At 32.2% G+C, this 15,409-nt stretch overlaps 1 protein-coding gene and 1 non-coding gene across 3 annotated transcripts; both read right to left on the bottom strand.

Moving 5' to 3' along the window:
• Positions 1-779: 779 nt before the first annotated feature.
• TRNAR-UCU (transfer RNA arginine (anticodon UCU)) lies at positions 780-852 on the bottom strand. Its single transcript has one exon. It is a non-coding gene; the product is annotated as a tRNA-Arg (tRNA).
• Positions 853-2,912: 2,060 nt separating this feature from the next.
• LOC145623820 (pyruvate kinase 1, cytosolic-like) lies at positions 2,913-10,897 on the bottom strand. Of its 2 annotated transcripts, XM_081676691.1 has the most exons (17): positions 10,603-10,897; positions 10,415-10,511; positions 10,214-10,311; positions 9,115-9,270; positions 8,029-8,106; positions 7,668-7,799; positions 6,337-6,417; positions 6,181-6,252; positions 5,951-6,040; positions 5,677-5,821; positions 5,366-5,454; positions 5,149-5,244; positions 4,979-5,046; positions 4,619-4,718; positions 4,516-4,548; positions 3,807-3,866; positions 2,913-3,436 (listed from the first exon to the last, which is right to left on the bottom strand). In XM_081676691.1, the coding sequence occupies exons 1-17, from the start codon at positions 10,669-10,671 to the stop codon at positions 3,284-3,286; spliced, it is 1,617 nt and encodes a 538-aa protein (XP_081532817.1). In that variant the 5' UTR covers positions 10,672-10,897; the 3' UTR covers positions 2,913-3,283. The 2 variants fall into 2 exon arrangements, with proteins under 2 accessions (XP_081532817.1, XP_081532818.1); XM_081676692.1 differs by lacking the exon at positions 4,516-4,548 and having other exon boundaries at positions 10,603-10,889.
• Positions 10,898-15,409: the final 4,512 nt, after the last annotated feature.

The following is a 15,409-nucleotide window of genomic DNA, read 5'->3' as shown; positions in this document are numbered from 1 at the left end:
GCACTATTCATCACTCTTGTTTGACCATATAATATGAGTTATACGTTAAGCAAAATATAGTGAAGTGGGATATTGTTGGATTCGTCTTATAAAATACTTTCACAATATCAAGTTTTTATATTTTTTACTCTTACACAATAATAGATATTTAGCATATAAAATGTGTTTTGGGATGCGTAATTTTCTCCTTGTTGCAATATTAACAGAACGGAGGAAGTATGTATCATATCAGGGTGGTTAATGTGCGCCATAGCTAGTTATGTCTTGGGAGCTCTTTTGTTTTGTCTTTATATCACAACTTTAGTTGTTGCCATCAAAATGAGGGAAAATATGTTTTTTTTAAAAAAATTAAGAGTATAAATATCCACACACTATTTTTAAGAGATAAAAATAAGAGACCAACAGCTAACATTTTGTTATAATAATTGTCAAAATCTATACTAAAATTATGCTTTGAGCAAGATTCAAACCCGTAACCTCTTACACATGAAGGTCATATATTAACCATCTCAACCAACTTTTATTAATGTTTTAATTTTCACATAACATATATATTCATTTCATTTATTAATTAAATTAGAAGTTATATAATTTATTATTCACAAGATTTGAAAACAAATACATATTACGTTTTTTAAAATAAAAAGTAACGACTGAAGCAAAGCTTGGACCAAACACTAGCTAGACAAACAGTCAAACTTACAAAGGTAGAGTTTGTTATGCGAGTAAAAAAGAAGAATAGAGCATGCAAAAAAAATAAATAAATAAAATAAAATAATCACGCCCAGTGGGACTCGAACCCACAATCGCTTGATTAGAAGTCAAGCGCCTTATCCATTAGGCCATGGGCGCTCTGGTTATATTCTCTATTGGCTTGTTAATTATATAAATAAATTAAGCGATAACAGTGCATTTTGGATTCTCTTTTTCAAAATTTTCATCCACTTTTGAGTTCTTATTAGAGTTATTATTACTAACTACAAGTATATTATTTCTAATTATGATCTCGGCAGTAATTTTCAAAATTAATTGAAAAGACAATTGTAAAGTGAGACAAGACCTGAATTTAAAATTTGAACAAAATGTCGTATTATACTTGCATTGCTAGCTCATTTTTATTCGGTCTCCAATTTCAAATCTTCTAATATTTCCTCCATTTCAGTAAATTGGGTTTTGATATACATAGTCCTAAAGGTTATACATAAAAATCAACAATTTCACAATATTAATGTTCTTTTCCTTATTCCAAGGGAATCTAATATTATTATTGATTTAAAAACTGATTCATTTAATGTAGTGTAATTGGTAGAATAAATTGTCATCACACTACATTTAATAACGAAGCATTTAAACTTTTTTTTTTTTAAGAATAGTAAAGTAGTAAACTGATTATAAACTTCTGCAAATCATAAAAATTCTCCATTTCACATCTTCATGTCCCATAAAAATCAAGCATTGTAAATTCTGTAAACACATTCATTCAACCAAGCAATAAACATGAATATAATTAGCCTTTTATTAACAAAACATAGCTTACTACATAATAATTAGAAACATGTCAAACATCTCAAACAAAAGCCATAACATCTACTCTAAAACTCAAAAATCATCACAATAACATATATATTACAGTACTACCCAAAAATATTTCAACCCAAATTGATAAACCTTAAAAATTCGTCAAAAAATATCTGCCAAATTTCATGATATCATATCATTCATATGACAAATATATTAGACTTTTGGCAGAAGTTATACGTATACCTTGAATTGAAGGGGATTTACAAGCAATTGCCGATAAACCATAGATCAAATGTTATAATTTATTGTTTTATACATCATATATATAGTTGATTATATTTATTTATTTTGATGGAGTTTTATCGTCAGTGAGCTTCTGTACGGGATAGTGCCGACACCGTCAATAATTAGCCGTATATAAACATTTATATCGCTAATCAAGTCTTGATTAGCATACCGGCTTAACATCCATGTCGGCCTTTCCTGGCCACGTGGAAAGCTGTTTCAGGCCACATAGGCACCTGCTGCCTACAAGGTCGGTCTGGCACCTATGTTGATAGGTGGCACCAGCTTGGTTACCTTCCTATAAATACCCAAGCATATTTTCATTATAAGGTACAATCTCTCTCTCTCTACATCTTTATCTCTTTCTCTCTCTAGAAATACTTTCTTACCTTGTCATTTATTCTTCTCATCAAATTGCTAACTTTAGCATCGGAGCGGTTATTCCCGGATAACCCCCGGGTTAGCTGATTTGTGTTGACTGTGCAGGAGCTGAATTGGACGGTAAACCTTTACCAACCCTCAAGGATTAACGGAACCGGAGCTAATTCGAAACAGCTTCAATTTTGCCCCAACGAGATCTTTCTTTCATGGAGGATGGAGTTTTATCATCAGTGAGCTTCACTATGTATTTCATATGGGGCTGATTATATTTCAGAGAAAATGAATTGAGAGCCGATGATTGAGTTTTTTTTCTTGGGAAAATGCATTCTTATTGTAATTAATAGTATATGTGTGAATAGTATTAATTACGTAATTGAGTAAATTGATTAATCTATTTTACTCCGTGTTTTCTTGAAAACATAAGAGAATAAAATATGTTATTAATGCTTTTATATAGCCCTTATGTCTATATATAACATCTACCAAAATGCCAATATAATTTAGAAAAAGAAAAAGAAAAAAATATATGGAGTACAAAGTATAACCAATATTGTTTTGACATCTGTTCCTATTTGTTTCTATTTTGATTGTGATTTTTTTTTTCATTAATTATTTTTAAAAAAAAATATTATAGAGATTAAGTTTTGCATCAGCAATGGTCAGTTAATATAGTGCACTTACTGTAAAACAAAGGTGTAATTTAACTTCATTACCTACAACAAAACTACAAAAGTGCCAAGTGATCATAAAAAATTTGCAGTCACAGCCCCTAGGGACATTATACACTTTGTTTTCGTCTATATTGCCCACCCGGGGGAATTATGTTGACTTCAAGGAATCAAGGTTCTCGAATTCAACATCAGACAGTCGCAGAAGCACAAACATAGACAACATTGATCTGTGCCATTTACCAAAAAATGGGAGTCATGGCATATCCATGACTATGGGTCACATTGTTCAGATAACTTTATGATATAACATTATGCATATCGACTAGAATCAAAATTCGTAAACTGGCTTCGCAAAGATTATCCTATCCCATTAACGAGTTCCAGCACCCCTGTGAAAGATACTTTTAACAAAGGCAGTATCAGGCTTAATCCTCCAACTCGATGATCTTGACCACGGATGCATCACCAAGTTTCTGGCAAATGACAACTCGATCATGTGATTTGACGATTCCCAAAGCCTTTCCGTGATCTAGTGCAACCTTCAAGATGGTTTCATTTGTCGCACTTGTAGACTCAGCCTGCGTAATAAGAATTGAAATGATACCCAATCATGAAAAAATATTTATTTCAACTACTGAATTTTTGGTGCAATATTCACTCAGTAACTCAGTCACTTCAACATCAATTTTACTTGGCAACAAATAGGAGCCATAAAATTAAAGCAAACTTTCAACATCTGATACATCTAAAAATCTAATACAGTACACATTATAACAAACACAACATGGGAAAGTGGCCTAGAGTGAATGGAAGTCTAATAAGATTAACAGCGATAGAAATTAAAAATTGAAAGTAGAAGGTAACATTAGGTGAATCAAGTTTCTGGGAAAAATTATTTAAAAAAAAAAGGGAGAGAACAAACAATGAAAGATTAATTGACAAACTTACGGGATGTCTAGGATCCGCAAGCATTGGGAAGAGGCCTCTAACTATCAATGACTGCCTTGCCTGACAATTAATTGAGAAAAGAAACAGTGTGTCAGAAAAGTAGCCCAACATCCTGGAAAGTATACCACAAATGCAGATAAATAGAAACCAGAAAATGTATAAAACAGAACAGAAATAAAACATATTTAGACAAGTTAAGGGACTTCATATCCCAGCATCGACAAGACACCGTATGTTGGACGATGCACCATTCAACTGAACCAACATATACATTGTAGCTGAAGTGAAAAATTAAAAGATTTTCAGCTTGATATTATATACTACCAGCTTTTCCTTATTATCTATCACATACTGATAAAAAAAAAAAATTATTATATGCTGATAATATCAAGACAAATTCAATCGTAAAGGACAAAACAGATAATGAATAAGATACTCAAAAAGAAATTTCAGAACCATTAACAGCATTTCCTTCAGCTGACAAAATGGTTGCTCTCCATCCCAAAAAGTTGTAATGATTATGGTTTCAATAGCACATAACATTATTTAATTTACATAACAATAGTCAGAGTTGCATTAAAGTTGTAACATAACAACACTTATCATATATGTGTTGTCAACAAATACAATACATTAAGTGATTTGGCCTGACTGACTTTTTTTTTTTTTTTTTTTGAAGGAAACCAACTTTTTGGGATGGAAAGTATACCGTAGTAAAAATAGGATTATCAAATCGCATGCCCTGAAAAACATGCCGATGTCAATATCTATTATCAACCAACTTGAACACAACAAGATTCCAGCCTGCTTACCTCAAAGGCACCACTAAAGCTCCACTTTAGTTGATTTGTCTTAAGACGAGGAATCACAACTGAGAGAATTGGCATTGGTGGCCGGTATTTAGCAAGCAACCTGCAAAAAACCATTAACATGACCGTGAGTCAACTGTTTAATAGATACTGCTTAAATTTTCAAGAGATACCATCACATCAATTCCCTCGCCAAGTCATCAGGGCCTTCAGGGGCACAAACATTACCTTTATCCAGAATACAAAGACACAAAGTATAGCTAGTTTGCAACATCTTATTTTCCTATGTAATGTTTGGGGGTGGAGAGAGGCTCGTTGAGCATTTAACATAAACATAATGCTAAATTTTAGTTTGAAATATACCTTGCAGCCCTCCCAGAAGAAGTGAAACAGATGATCACAGATGCCTTTACCTTCAAGGCAGCACGCACCTACAACAGAGGACACACTAATTTCAGATATTATAATATATATTAATATAGACATACACATACACATACACATGTAAACGTAAAATTTTAGATGGGACTTACAGCAGAAGAACCGATAGATTCCAGGTGAGACATTGGCTCTCCCACATACTTGACAGCTTTCTTGAAGTACTGATCTTGATTGAATACCTTTTCAGCCTACATTATAAAGTAAGAGTCAGTAATAAATAATTAAATACACAAAAAGGGAATAAACAGGCATGAAGACAATATTGAAAAGGATTCTGCATGGTGACAAGGCCCCAGATATTCAGTTTACCTCAAAACAAATCCTATCAACTGTTCTAACAGTGTCAACAGGATATAAACCTCGGTGTGTCTCAGCTCCAAGAAGAATTGCATCACTACCTGAAATCATTAACAGTCAACCAATCATGAGTTGTGCATCATATATCTATAATAGAGCACAATACTAAAATGCCTTTTACTGGGATAAATTGCATGCACACAGGGAACACAAAAAAGACATGTAGGAAACAGTTTGAGGACATTACAAATAAAAATGAATAAGAGGACAGCCAAGATAAAAATTAAATATTAACAGCTAGGAACAAAGCATGGTTGACAGACCATCTAATACAGCATTCGCAACATCAGTTGCCTCAGCACGTGTAGGCCTCAGATTATTGGTCATGCTATCAACAACACGAGTAACAACAGCAGGCTTCCCAACCATATTGCATCTGTGTAAAGCAGCCTTTTGGAACAAGAAAACCTTCATTGGAAAAATAACAGAAGATTAGTTAAAATAGTGGATAACAGTGCATATCCACTGCTAGAGCGTGTTTGAACTATAAATAGAAGACGGGAAGCAACTAAAGTCAGTGTTGCAAAAATGGCAGACCTTCTGAGGAGGGAGATCTATGCCCAAATTTCCACGGGAAAGAATGATACCATCTGCTTCTTGTAGAATTTCATCAAAATGAGTCAAACCCTAGACATATAAAACATTAAGTAATTCAATAATGTACAATTAATCAAAATATTGAAAGCAATACAGCATATAATGCTGGGGAATGAATAAAGAGGATTTTAGAAGCTCATTATTGTGGAATGAAGCATGATGGCTCGTACCTCAACATTTTCAATCTTTGCAAATATCTGAGTCTGACTAAGATCACCTAAACTTGACAGCAGCTCACGTGCCTAAACAAAAACGAAAAGATACAATTAAATATAGGAATGCATAGAAGGAGATTACTCAAAAGATAACCATATTGCACCACCTACTTGGCGAACATCTTCTGCATGACGAGTATATGACAGTGAAAGAAAGTCAATTTTGTTTTGAACACCCCAGGTGCTTATAACCTGAACAGCATTGAAGAGGTTAAATTATTGATCCAATAAGAACAAGAAAGCTGGAGATAAAAGGCAAAAATCAAGCATAAAATAAACCAATAAAAACCTGCAACCCCCCCCCCCCCCCCCCCCCCCCCCCCCCCCCCCCCCCCCCCCCCCCCCCCCCCCCGGGCAGATAATTTATAAACTTTCATATAATAACCCAAAGCCTCATTGATGTCATATCAATTATATTAATTCCTATTGTCATTTACATGGATTTAGTCTACCAAGATTCTAAAGCTACAACCTCCAAAGTCCAAACCATATCATATAGGTGACCAAATGGTTAATACTCGTATAGTCGTATCAAGCACTAATATGCACCATCTATCTCAGAAAAACCACAAGACAGCACCTAATCTGATAAAGTACCCCTTGGATTGCTACTTCAGGAAATCCATTGTAAACATCAATGATGCACAGAAAAATGCAAATACCCATTACACTCTTTTTGTATTCCTTGCACTATGATGTTCTTAAAAACATTTTGAGGGGTAAAAAAACAAGAAGTAGAAGAAAAAAGACAAAATGAAAGTGAAACCTAGCTAAAAACTCTGCTGAATAGTATCAAGTAATTCTCAACCCCACCAAGCCAATCTCTTGCATTATTACTTTTAACATTAACTACGTTGCATGTCCATCATAGATTGAACCGTATCATCAATATTTTAAAGATAACAGCATCGTGTCCCCAATCTAAAAATGTGTCAACCTCATATCAGGGAATGATTTTAAAGATCACAGCATTGTGTCTCCAATCTACAAAAATTGTCAGCCTCATATCAGGGAATGATCTAAGCTTATGCATACTCAAGCTTAAATGTATCAGTTCCATCATACAAACACATTCATAAATTGCTAAAAGACTTTAACAGCACAGCAGGGAAATAAACATAATAGAAATTTGTTATAAATTAAATTGACTGCTGGAAAAATCTTGGAAGAAATTTTAACAGAAGTGGCGATCCTAGAAAAATATCCAATACATCTTCCTCCATATTCTAGATTCACTCTACATGGAGGAGAAGCAAAAACAAAAAAAAACTCAAAGAGAAAAAAGATGGGTAAGAATATAAATCTTGTCACAAAATTTAATTAATCAACAGATTAATGATTAAAAATAATGAGCGTTGTAAAATAAAGAGTAAAGATAAAAAAAAAAATATACATAAAAACGAAAACACTTAAAGAACTGAATTAACAAAAAGATTACAGACCTCCTTGTCCTTCTCTGACAGAGTAGGCATATCTATGCGAACTTGTGAAGCATGCAAAGTGAAAAGTGTGCCATCCAATGTTGCGGAATTGTTGATCACACAAACCACATCATCCCCTTTCACCTCAGAAACCTACTCAAATAATGCAGACCATTGTAACTCAGATGCAAAAAATACTAGCAATTTAAACAATTGGCGGTAAAATTTATCAAACTTAAAACTTAAAGTTGCAATTCCGTAGTTTTTTTTATTAAGAGACCTGTATGCATGTAATAAATAGAGCACCACGAACCTCATATATATAAAAGCCAAAACAAACGCAAATAAATTACAGTAACATAGTTAACAAATTTATTCTCACCTCCAGCCAAACAGATGTAGTTTCACTTCCAGTGAACAAATATTTACCCATAAAGATCATATCTCCCTTCTTCACAGCCTGTAAAACATTCAATATGCACTTAGTATAGCACATTATAAACCAAATTTGCTTGAATGTTCCATAAACATACAAACAAAGCATAAAAAACTTTATACAGTGTCAGATTTGTCAGCTTTTTGGTAAAATTAAGGAAAATAATAGTCTGTCATAAAATCTATTAGTATGTAATGAATTACCCAGTCTAAAATACAGACATGGGTATAAAAGCCTCCTAATTGGTGAAAATAATTAGATACATTTACAAATACACAACACACCCACAGACATAAACCATTTAATAATCCAAATAAAAGGCATACATCATGTTTGCAAATATGAATCAGACAAATTTAAGAGAAGGGGGGGGGGGGGGGGGGGGGGCACCCAATGATTCCCAAAAATCTTTAAAACATATATGTAAAGTTATATAGATAAAAAGGAATTTGAACACTATAAATGGAGACAGCAGGAAGAATTGGAGGAAAAGACAAGGATTTCTTCCAACAACAACAACAAAGCCTTAATCCCAAAATGATTTGGGGTTGGCTAACATGAATCGTCACAAGGAAACGTCCGTGACGGAAAAAGAGCATACCAAGATAATCGATTAAATAAAAGTTGGAAAAAAAAATAGTGTGTAAAGTGAGAAATAGAAAAGAGTGTAAATATAAAATGTAAAGAGTATATTCTCATTTGCAGGAAAGCTGCAAAAAGGAAAATTACACTTAATCTCAGTGGTTTAAAGCAACCTATAGCATAATAGTTCACATCTTATGCAATGCTGTGTTAATTGTTTAAATCTGCCAAAATGGAGAAGTAGACAAATTCTAACTATATAGTGATTCATACACTAACAGATGTTATTGAAAAACATTGGAAGTTGGAACCTTCCAAGTTCCAACCATTTTCAAAACCCAGAAATAGGAATGGAGGCAAAAGACCAGAACCATGTTACCAGTTCCCTAATAAAAAACAATCACTCCACCTATAACAAATTAACAAGTATGGATAAAATAAACTACTAACCTTTGCAAGTCCGTTGAAATTGATGGGCAATAGATCTGAGGAGGCATCTTGATCCAAGTCAGGTGTGAGAGTAACAAATTCATTTTCCTTGAGTGCGATTTCTTTCCCAGTCTTATTAACAACTTGCAACTCAGGCCCAACTGTGTCGAGCATGACCTACATAAGAAAGATGTTTTCATCTATTTCAATCGTTGCTGAACGATTAAATTGTGACAAAGAATAATATTTGAAAACATATCACCAAGACGTAGTATTTATAATCAAAATGCTATTGCACTCAAATAGAACATAAATCTTAAACCACCCGATTACCATCCTATAGAATACAAAACCAACTCAAACCAAATATACTTCGTAAAAGATAATTTTTCTTGTGTGTACTTATGGGATTAAGAAGGAATTGATTGGTTGTACTTATTGTAAACTTTTTCAGACATAAGTGAATATCTAAAGCATCTAACTTTTGTTTCAGCAACAAATTATAGCACAAATAAATACCACAGAATTCTATTTCACTTTTATGAAAGATATAACTTGGCTCTACATCAAAACAGATAGTTACTTCATACTGGCAAAACCATTAGGTAACCAGAAAGGCAAACACTTTCAATTGCAAAAAAATTTCTGAACATCGTGATTTCGTATGGAATACAACGAGATCACAATTCCCAAATTACATCAACAAAAATCCAAAAATTTTGATCAATATCAATGTAAATTTACTCACAGATCCATAATATCTCAGGACACCTTCAAAACAGAAAAAACAAAGATACATAATATTTTGAGGTTTTTTACCGTTACATTAACATCCTCACCAAAATTGTACTCTCCACTTAAGTACCAACGGCAGTGCAACAACCTAATTTTTAATTGAATAAGACAGTTTATAGTCATTTTCGGCGAAAACACGGCTTCTAGTTATCAGCTTGATGAAAAAGCAAAGGTACATCCTATACACTACGTAATTATAAACTCATACACACTCAAAACCAGATTTTTAACTCACATCATACTAGTAGTATATGTAGCACACTTAGCTACTAAAAAATCAACCAAATAAAGAAAATCGAAATCGCGGTAATGGAAAGCAACATACAGCGCAGAGTTTCTTTGTACTCTTAACAGCAGCCTTCAAATTCTCAAGAGTTTGGCGATGAGTATCAGCGTCTCCCCATGAAAAATCAAATCTAGCAACTACATCAAACCAAAAACCCCAAAAACACTGTAAATTATCAAAAAATCGAAGAAATGAATCAAAATCGCTGATAATAATCCAAAAAATGCGCAGAAAAATCACCTGACATTCCAGCTTTAAGCAAACTGGAAATAACTTCAACGGATTCAGAGCGAGGACCAAGAGTTCCAACGATCTTCGTCATTGCAGGGAAAAACGACTGCAAAAATTGATCAAAATCAGAGATTCAGATGAACAAATGAAAATCCTAAAATTCAATTAAATTGATTACAGATTGAGGAAAAACTTACAGATTTAGATGGCTCGAGAATTGAAGCCATACGAATTGGTTCCTCGAGGAGCAAATTAGTGGAAGGCATGATTGATTGATTGCTTTGATTAGATTTGATTGATGAATTGAAGAAGTTCTTGAGCAGTTGAAAGAAGAACTCTTCAATGGAGGAGAGAGAAAGTGAAGGAGGAGGAGAGAAAAAAAGGCGAGGGTTTGTGACGTTTGACAGCTCAAAGGGAGGGTGGAGGTAAAATGGAGAGATATTTGATTCCCTGCTGCTCAAGAAATATCCTTTTTTTTCTTTCTTTCTTTTTTGGTAATTCAAGGGGCCGGTTTTAATGAGGTTTTTTTTTGTTGAAAATGCTGAATTTATTAAACCTACTAGAATTTGGAGATGGAATATTTTATGATTTTTGTATAGTACAAGTGACCACTTTAGTTTTGTGGGGGCACTCAGTGCTACCCGCCACCCCCTCTACCTACACGTCAATGAGCACGTTCCTCGCGAGTTCTTACTATGAAGTAGTACGACTGGTACCCTTGTTGTAGATCCCATCAAATTAATTGGTACCTAATTACTTGATTTAAATTTTAAATTACTCCGTAATTAATTAAGGATTTATTCTCTTTAATTTAATTTCACTTCAATTCAGTTTTTAATTTCCATCTCTGATAAATAATTCACTTCAGCTCGGTAAATCAAAACTAGCCTAAGGCCCTGTTTGATTCACCTTAATTTGGCTGAACTGAAATTATTTTTACTAAATTGAACTTATTTTTATTGAACTGAACTTAATTTTACTGAACTGAAATTATTTTTACTGAACTGAAATTATTTTTACTGATTTTCTATTATAATTCTTCTTTAAGAAAACTGAATTTTACTGAACTGAACTTATTTTTACTGAACTGAAATTATTTTTACTGAACTGAAATTAATTTTACTAAACTGAACTTATTTTTACTGAAATGAAATTATTTTTACTTAATATTATTTTTTTAAGGTGAAGAGAACAAGGCCTAAGTTTAGATTGTACGGAGTATTTGTTATTGTATGATGTATAGGTGATTCAAAATTTCAAACTGAAATCCATAATATCAATGGCTAATGTTTGTTGTGTGAGGCTAGTCAGGCTACTATTAAAATCATGGTCATGTTTTATAATGGTCTTTTGGTTGACTTTAGGCTTTTTGCAAGTGAAAAACAGCCACAAACCTATTTGGTTACTCTATATTTCTTTCACAAATTCTTGATTAAGGCAGATTTTTATTATGTTATTACTGTAAGATGGGCTAATGTTACCTTATAAGTATTTAAAGTTATCTCTATATACTACAACAGTTATTATTTTTTTAATATAAATGTTACCTATATAAACAATTATAATATTTAGATGAAGCATATTAGCTTTCATAACATGTTATCCATTAGAAATTACAATACAATCAAAATCATTACAATTTAAAGTTACCCTTAAAGGGATTAAAGTTGCCCTTAAATTGACGGTCTTCAAACTTAATATTTGTATAATTATTAAGCATGCTTGTAACAATGAGTTTTAATTCATTAAGGCACATTTAAATCCGCGAGTTTGAAACATGGTTGATTATTACCCCGTATAAATTTAACTTTGATTAGAGTACGTTAATATATATTAGCGATTTTTACTCTTTATATACGCATTTGTTGGTCTTTAGAGATTAACTAGTTAAAGTCCCGTGCAATGCACGGATTTTAATAAAATTATTTAACAAACTATAACATTAATTTAACAATTATATATAAATAAAGAATTACATTTATAAACGTAAAAAACAATAGCTATATTGACATTTCTTTTTGACAATGATGCATGTAAATTTCTAATGCTATTGATGTGTTAGACTTTATAAATATGAAAAAAAAAATAAAAAATAAATAGGGTCTATTGATTATTTAGAACCCATGATATATACATACCCTATCCTGTCCTTATTTTGTTGACGTAGTTTGACATACAGATTGGTTTACACAAGTTTAGTTAACTTTAACTTTAGTTTTCTATATGTAAAAATCAAATTCTTAAAAATGAGTGAGTCATAGGTTTTTATTATGATATATAAGTAAGGTGAGGAAAATAATTAAACATCAAATACTCTTATAAAAAAAATATTAGCATGAGATTAATATATAAGTAAAGCTTTCCCAAATTATAATATTAGAATGAGATTATTATAGAAATATTAGCATGAGAATATTGTAGAAATCTTGGAGAAAATTACAAAAATTACTTAATATAAAAAATATAGACATATAAGAATATTTCATTAGGTGAATATTATAGGCTATAAATAATTTTCATGAAGAATTGACAAAATAAAATAAAAAACACAAAAAAAGGAAAGAAAAAATGGAGGGAAAATTTTTAACCAGTGAATGACATGTGTCAATCACTGGTTTCGCTTTTAGTATTAAGTTATTGATTGATTATAATATTAGAATGAGATTATTATAGAAATATTAGCATGAGAATATTGTAGAAATCTTGGAGAAAATTACAAAAATTACTTAATATAAAAATATAGACATATAAGAATATTTCATTAGGTGAATATTATGGGCTATAAATAATTTTCATGAAGAATTGACAAAATAAAATAAAAAACACAAAAAAAAGGAAAGAAAAAATGGAGGGAAAATTTTTAACCAGTAAATGACATGTGTCAATCACTGGTTTCGCTTTTAGTATTAAGTTATTGATACAATCGAAAATGATATGTAAAGTTGAATATAGGAAGTAATATGAAAAAATAATAATAGATGAAATAAACATTGCTTATATTGATGGACGACACGATTAGACCAGAATCAAGTTCCTAGCATATTGAATTTAAACTTTTATTGTATGAAAGTTAATAGCGGAGTAGTTTTCCCAATATAATTAGTGGATTGTGGGGACTACTAATTGTGTTGGTGAGATGGGGAGGTTGATCTTTTTTACAATTGTTTTCATATAAGTTAGGGGAAAATTTTTTGGCTTCATAACATGTGAGAGAGAAATAATACAAAATTGATAGGACCATTTATCTTTGTAGGAAAAAAAACGAAAGTCTATAGAAAAAAGTGTGTAAACTTAAGGCTCTGTTTGGTGGTAGTGTTTGAGGTAGCGGTTAGCATTTTAACCAGTCAAAACGCTACCAGAAAAAATTTGAGAGTGTTTGGCAAGGTAACGGTTTTAGTAGCGGTTAGCGATAGAGGTAGCGTTTAGGTAGCTTTTCTCAGACATTAAAAATAGTAGCATTTGAAAGTAGCGGGTAGCGTTTGACAGCTTTTTATTACTTTTTAAACAATATTTATATAAATTTTGATATATTTTAGTATTGCAACCGCTACTTTTGCCAAACGCTCATACTATCAATCGTTACTTTGACAGCTAACCTCTAACCACTACTCGCTACCTTAACAGCTACCCGCTACCGCTACTTTTGCCAAACAGAATATATAAATGACTATATAAGAAAAATATACTTTCTTTGTTCTTTTTTTCCTTGATTTGTTTCTTTTATCATGCTTATCAATGCAAAATTTTAAATATCAATAAGGGTATGTTCTCATACGTTTATTCTCAGTTCAGTTCAGCTCTCCTAATTTCCTTCTCTTATAAAATATTCATTTCAGTTTAGTTCAGTTCAGCTCAGCTCAGTTCAGTTCAGTTCAGCTCAGTTCAGTTCAGTTCAGTTCAGCTCAGTTCAGTCAACGAGCTAGAACATACCCTAACTCTAATTCTTCATAAGTAAAAATTATACTTCGTAAAAGTTATACTTTATGATTTGAGATGAATTAAAAAATATCCCTCATAAATATGTTTCTCCATACAATTATTTACAAAAAGAAGATCAAAGAAGGGGAGATGAATAGTGTAAAAGTCAAAGCGGGTCAAGTAAAAAAAGGAGAAAGTACTAAAGGCATGTTCACATTTACTGAACTGAGTTGAGCTGAACTGAACGGAACTGATTGGAGCTGAGCTGAATTGAATTGAACTGAATTGATTGGAGCTGAACTGCACTGAATTGAACTGGGCTGAAATGAATATTTTATGAGAGAGGGAAATTAGGAGTTGAACTAAACTGAACTGATTGGAGCTGAAATGAACTGAAATTAAGTAAATGTGATCAGATCCTAACTAAATAAAGACAACTCTAATATTATTAACTATTCCAATGTGCCAATTATATAGGGACGTAGAACAATAAGATTAGTGAGATTTTGTGCACTATAAGAACTCCGTAACATTTATTTTGTGCTGATAAGTTTTTTTCTTTTCATCTTATACTTGTTGAACTTAACTTATTTTTATTTAAATTAATTTAATTGGCTTAGTAAACAATTGGCTTGTACTGTTCTTAGTTAAAAACTGTTAAAATTGTAACTCCTTCCAGTTATTACTGGTTGTGTTCGAGACTTCGAGTATGTACAACTTTGCAAGTGGTCAAACACAGTGGGCTGTCGTTTTTACTGCTGTCGTTTTACCCACAGCAAGTAACATTCCATTGTTTCTTTTAAAAATGTCCCTTTTAGCATGAAAGTACGGGTTTGCTTCATACGAGCTCTAAGAAAAGTCAGAAAGCTTCGAGACCTTCAAAAGCCCCAACTAGCCATTTGTCCAATTCAAACAACTTCTTTTGATTTTACTGCTGGAATTTTATTTCATTTATGAACTATGAAACTATCAAATATGTATGGGCCTTAAAATCAAACTTTAATAAATTCCAACTTCCAAACTTTTCATGGTACATAACGTACATTCCATCCTATATTCCTATGTAACTATGTTCTCAACTTCCCA

This window comes from Chenopodium album, chromosome 3 (assembly GCF_948465745.1).
Source record: "Chenopodium album chromosome 3, dcCheAlbu1.1, whole genome shotgun sequence".
Lineage (NCBI taxonomy): Eukaryota > Viridiplantae > Streptophyta > Magnoliopsida > Caryophyllales > Amaranthaceae > Chenopodium > Chenopodium album.
Note: the sequence above shows the minus strand (reverse complement) of the source record. Positions and strands in the feature narration are given on the sequence as shown.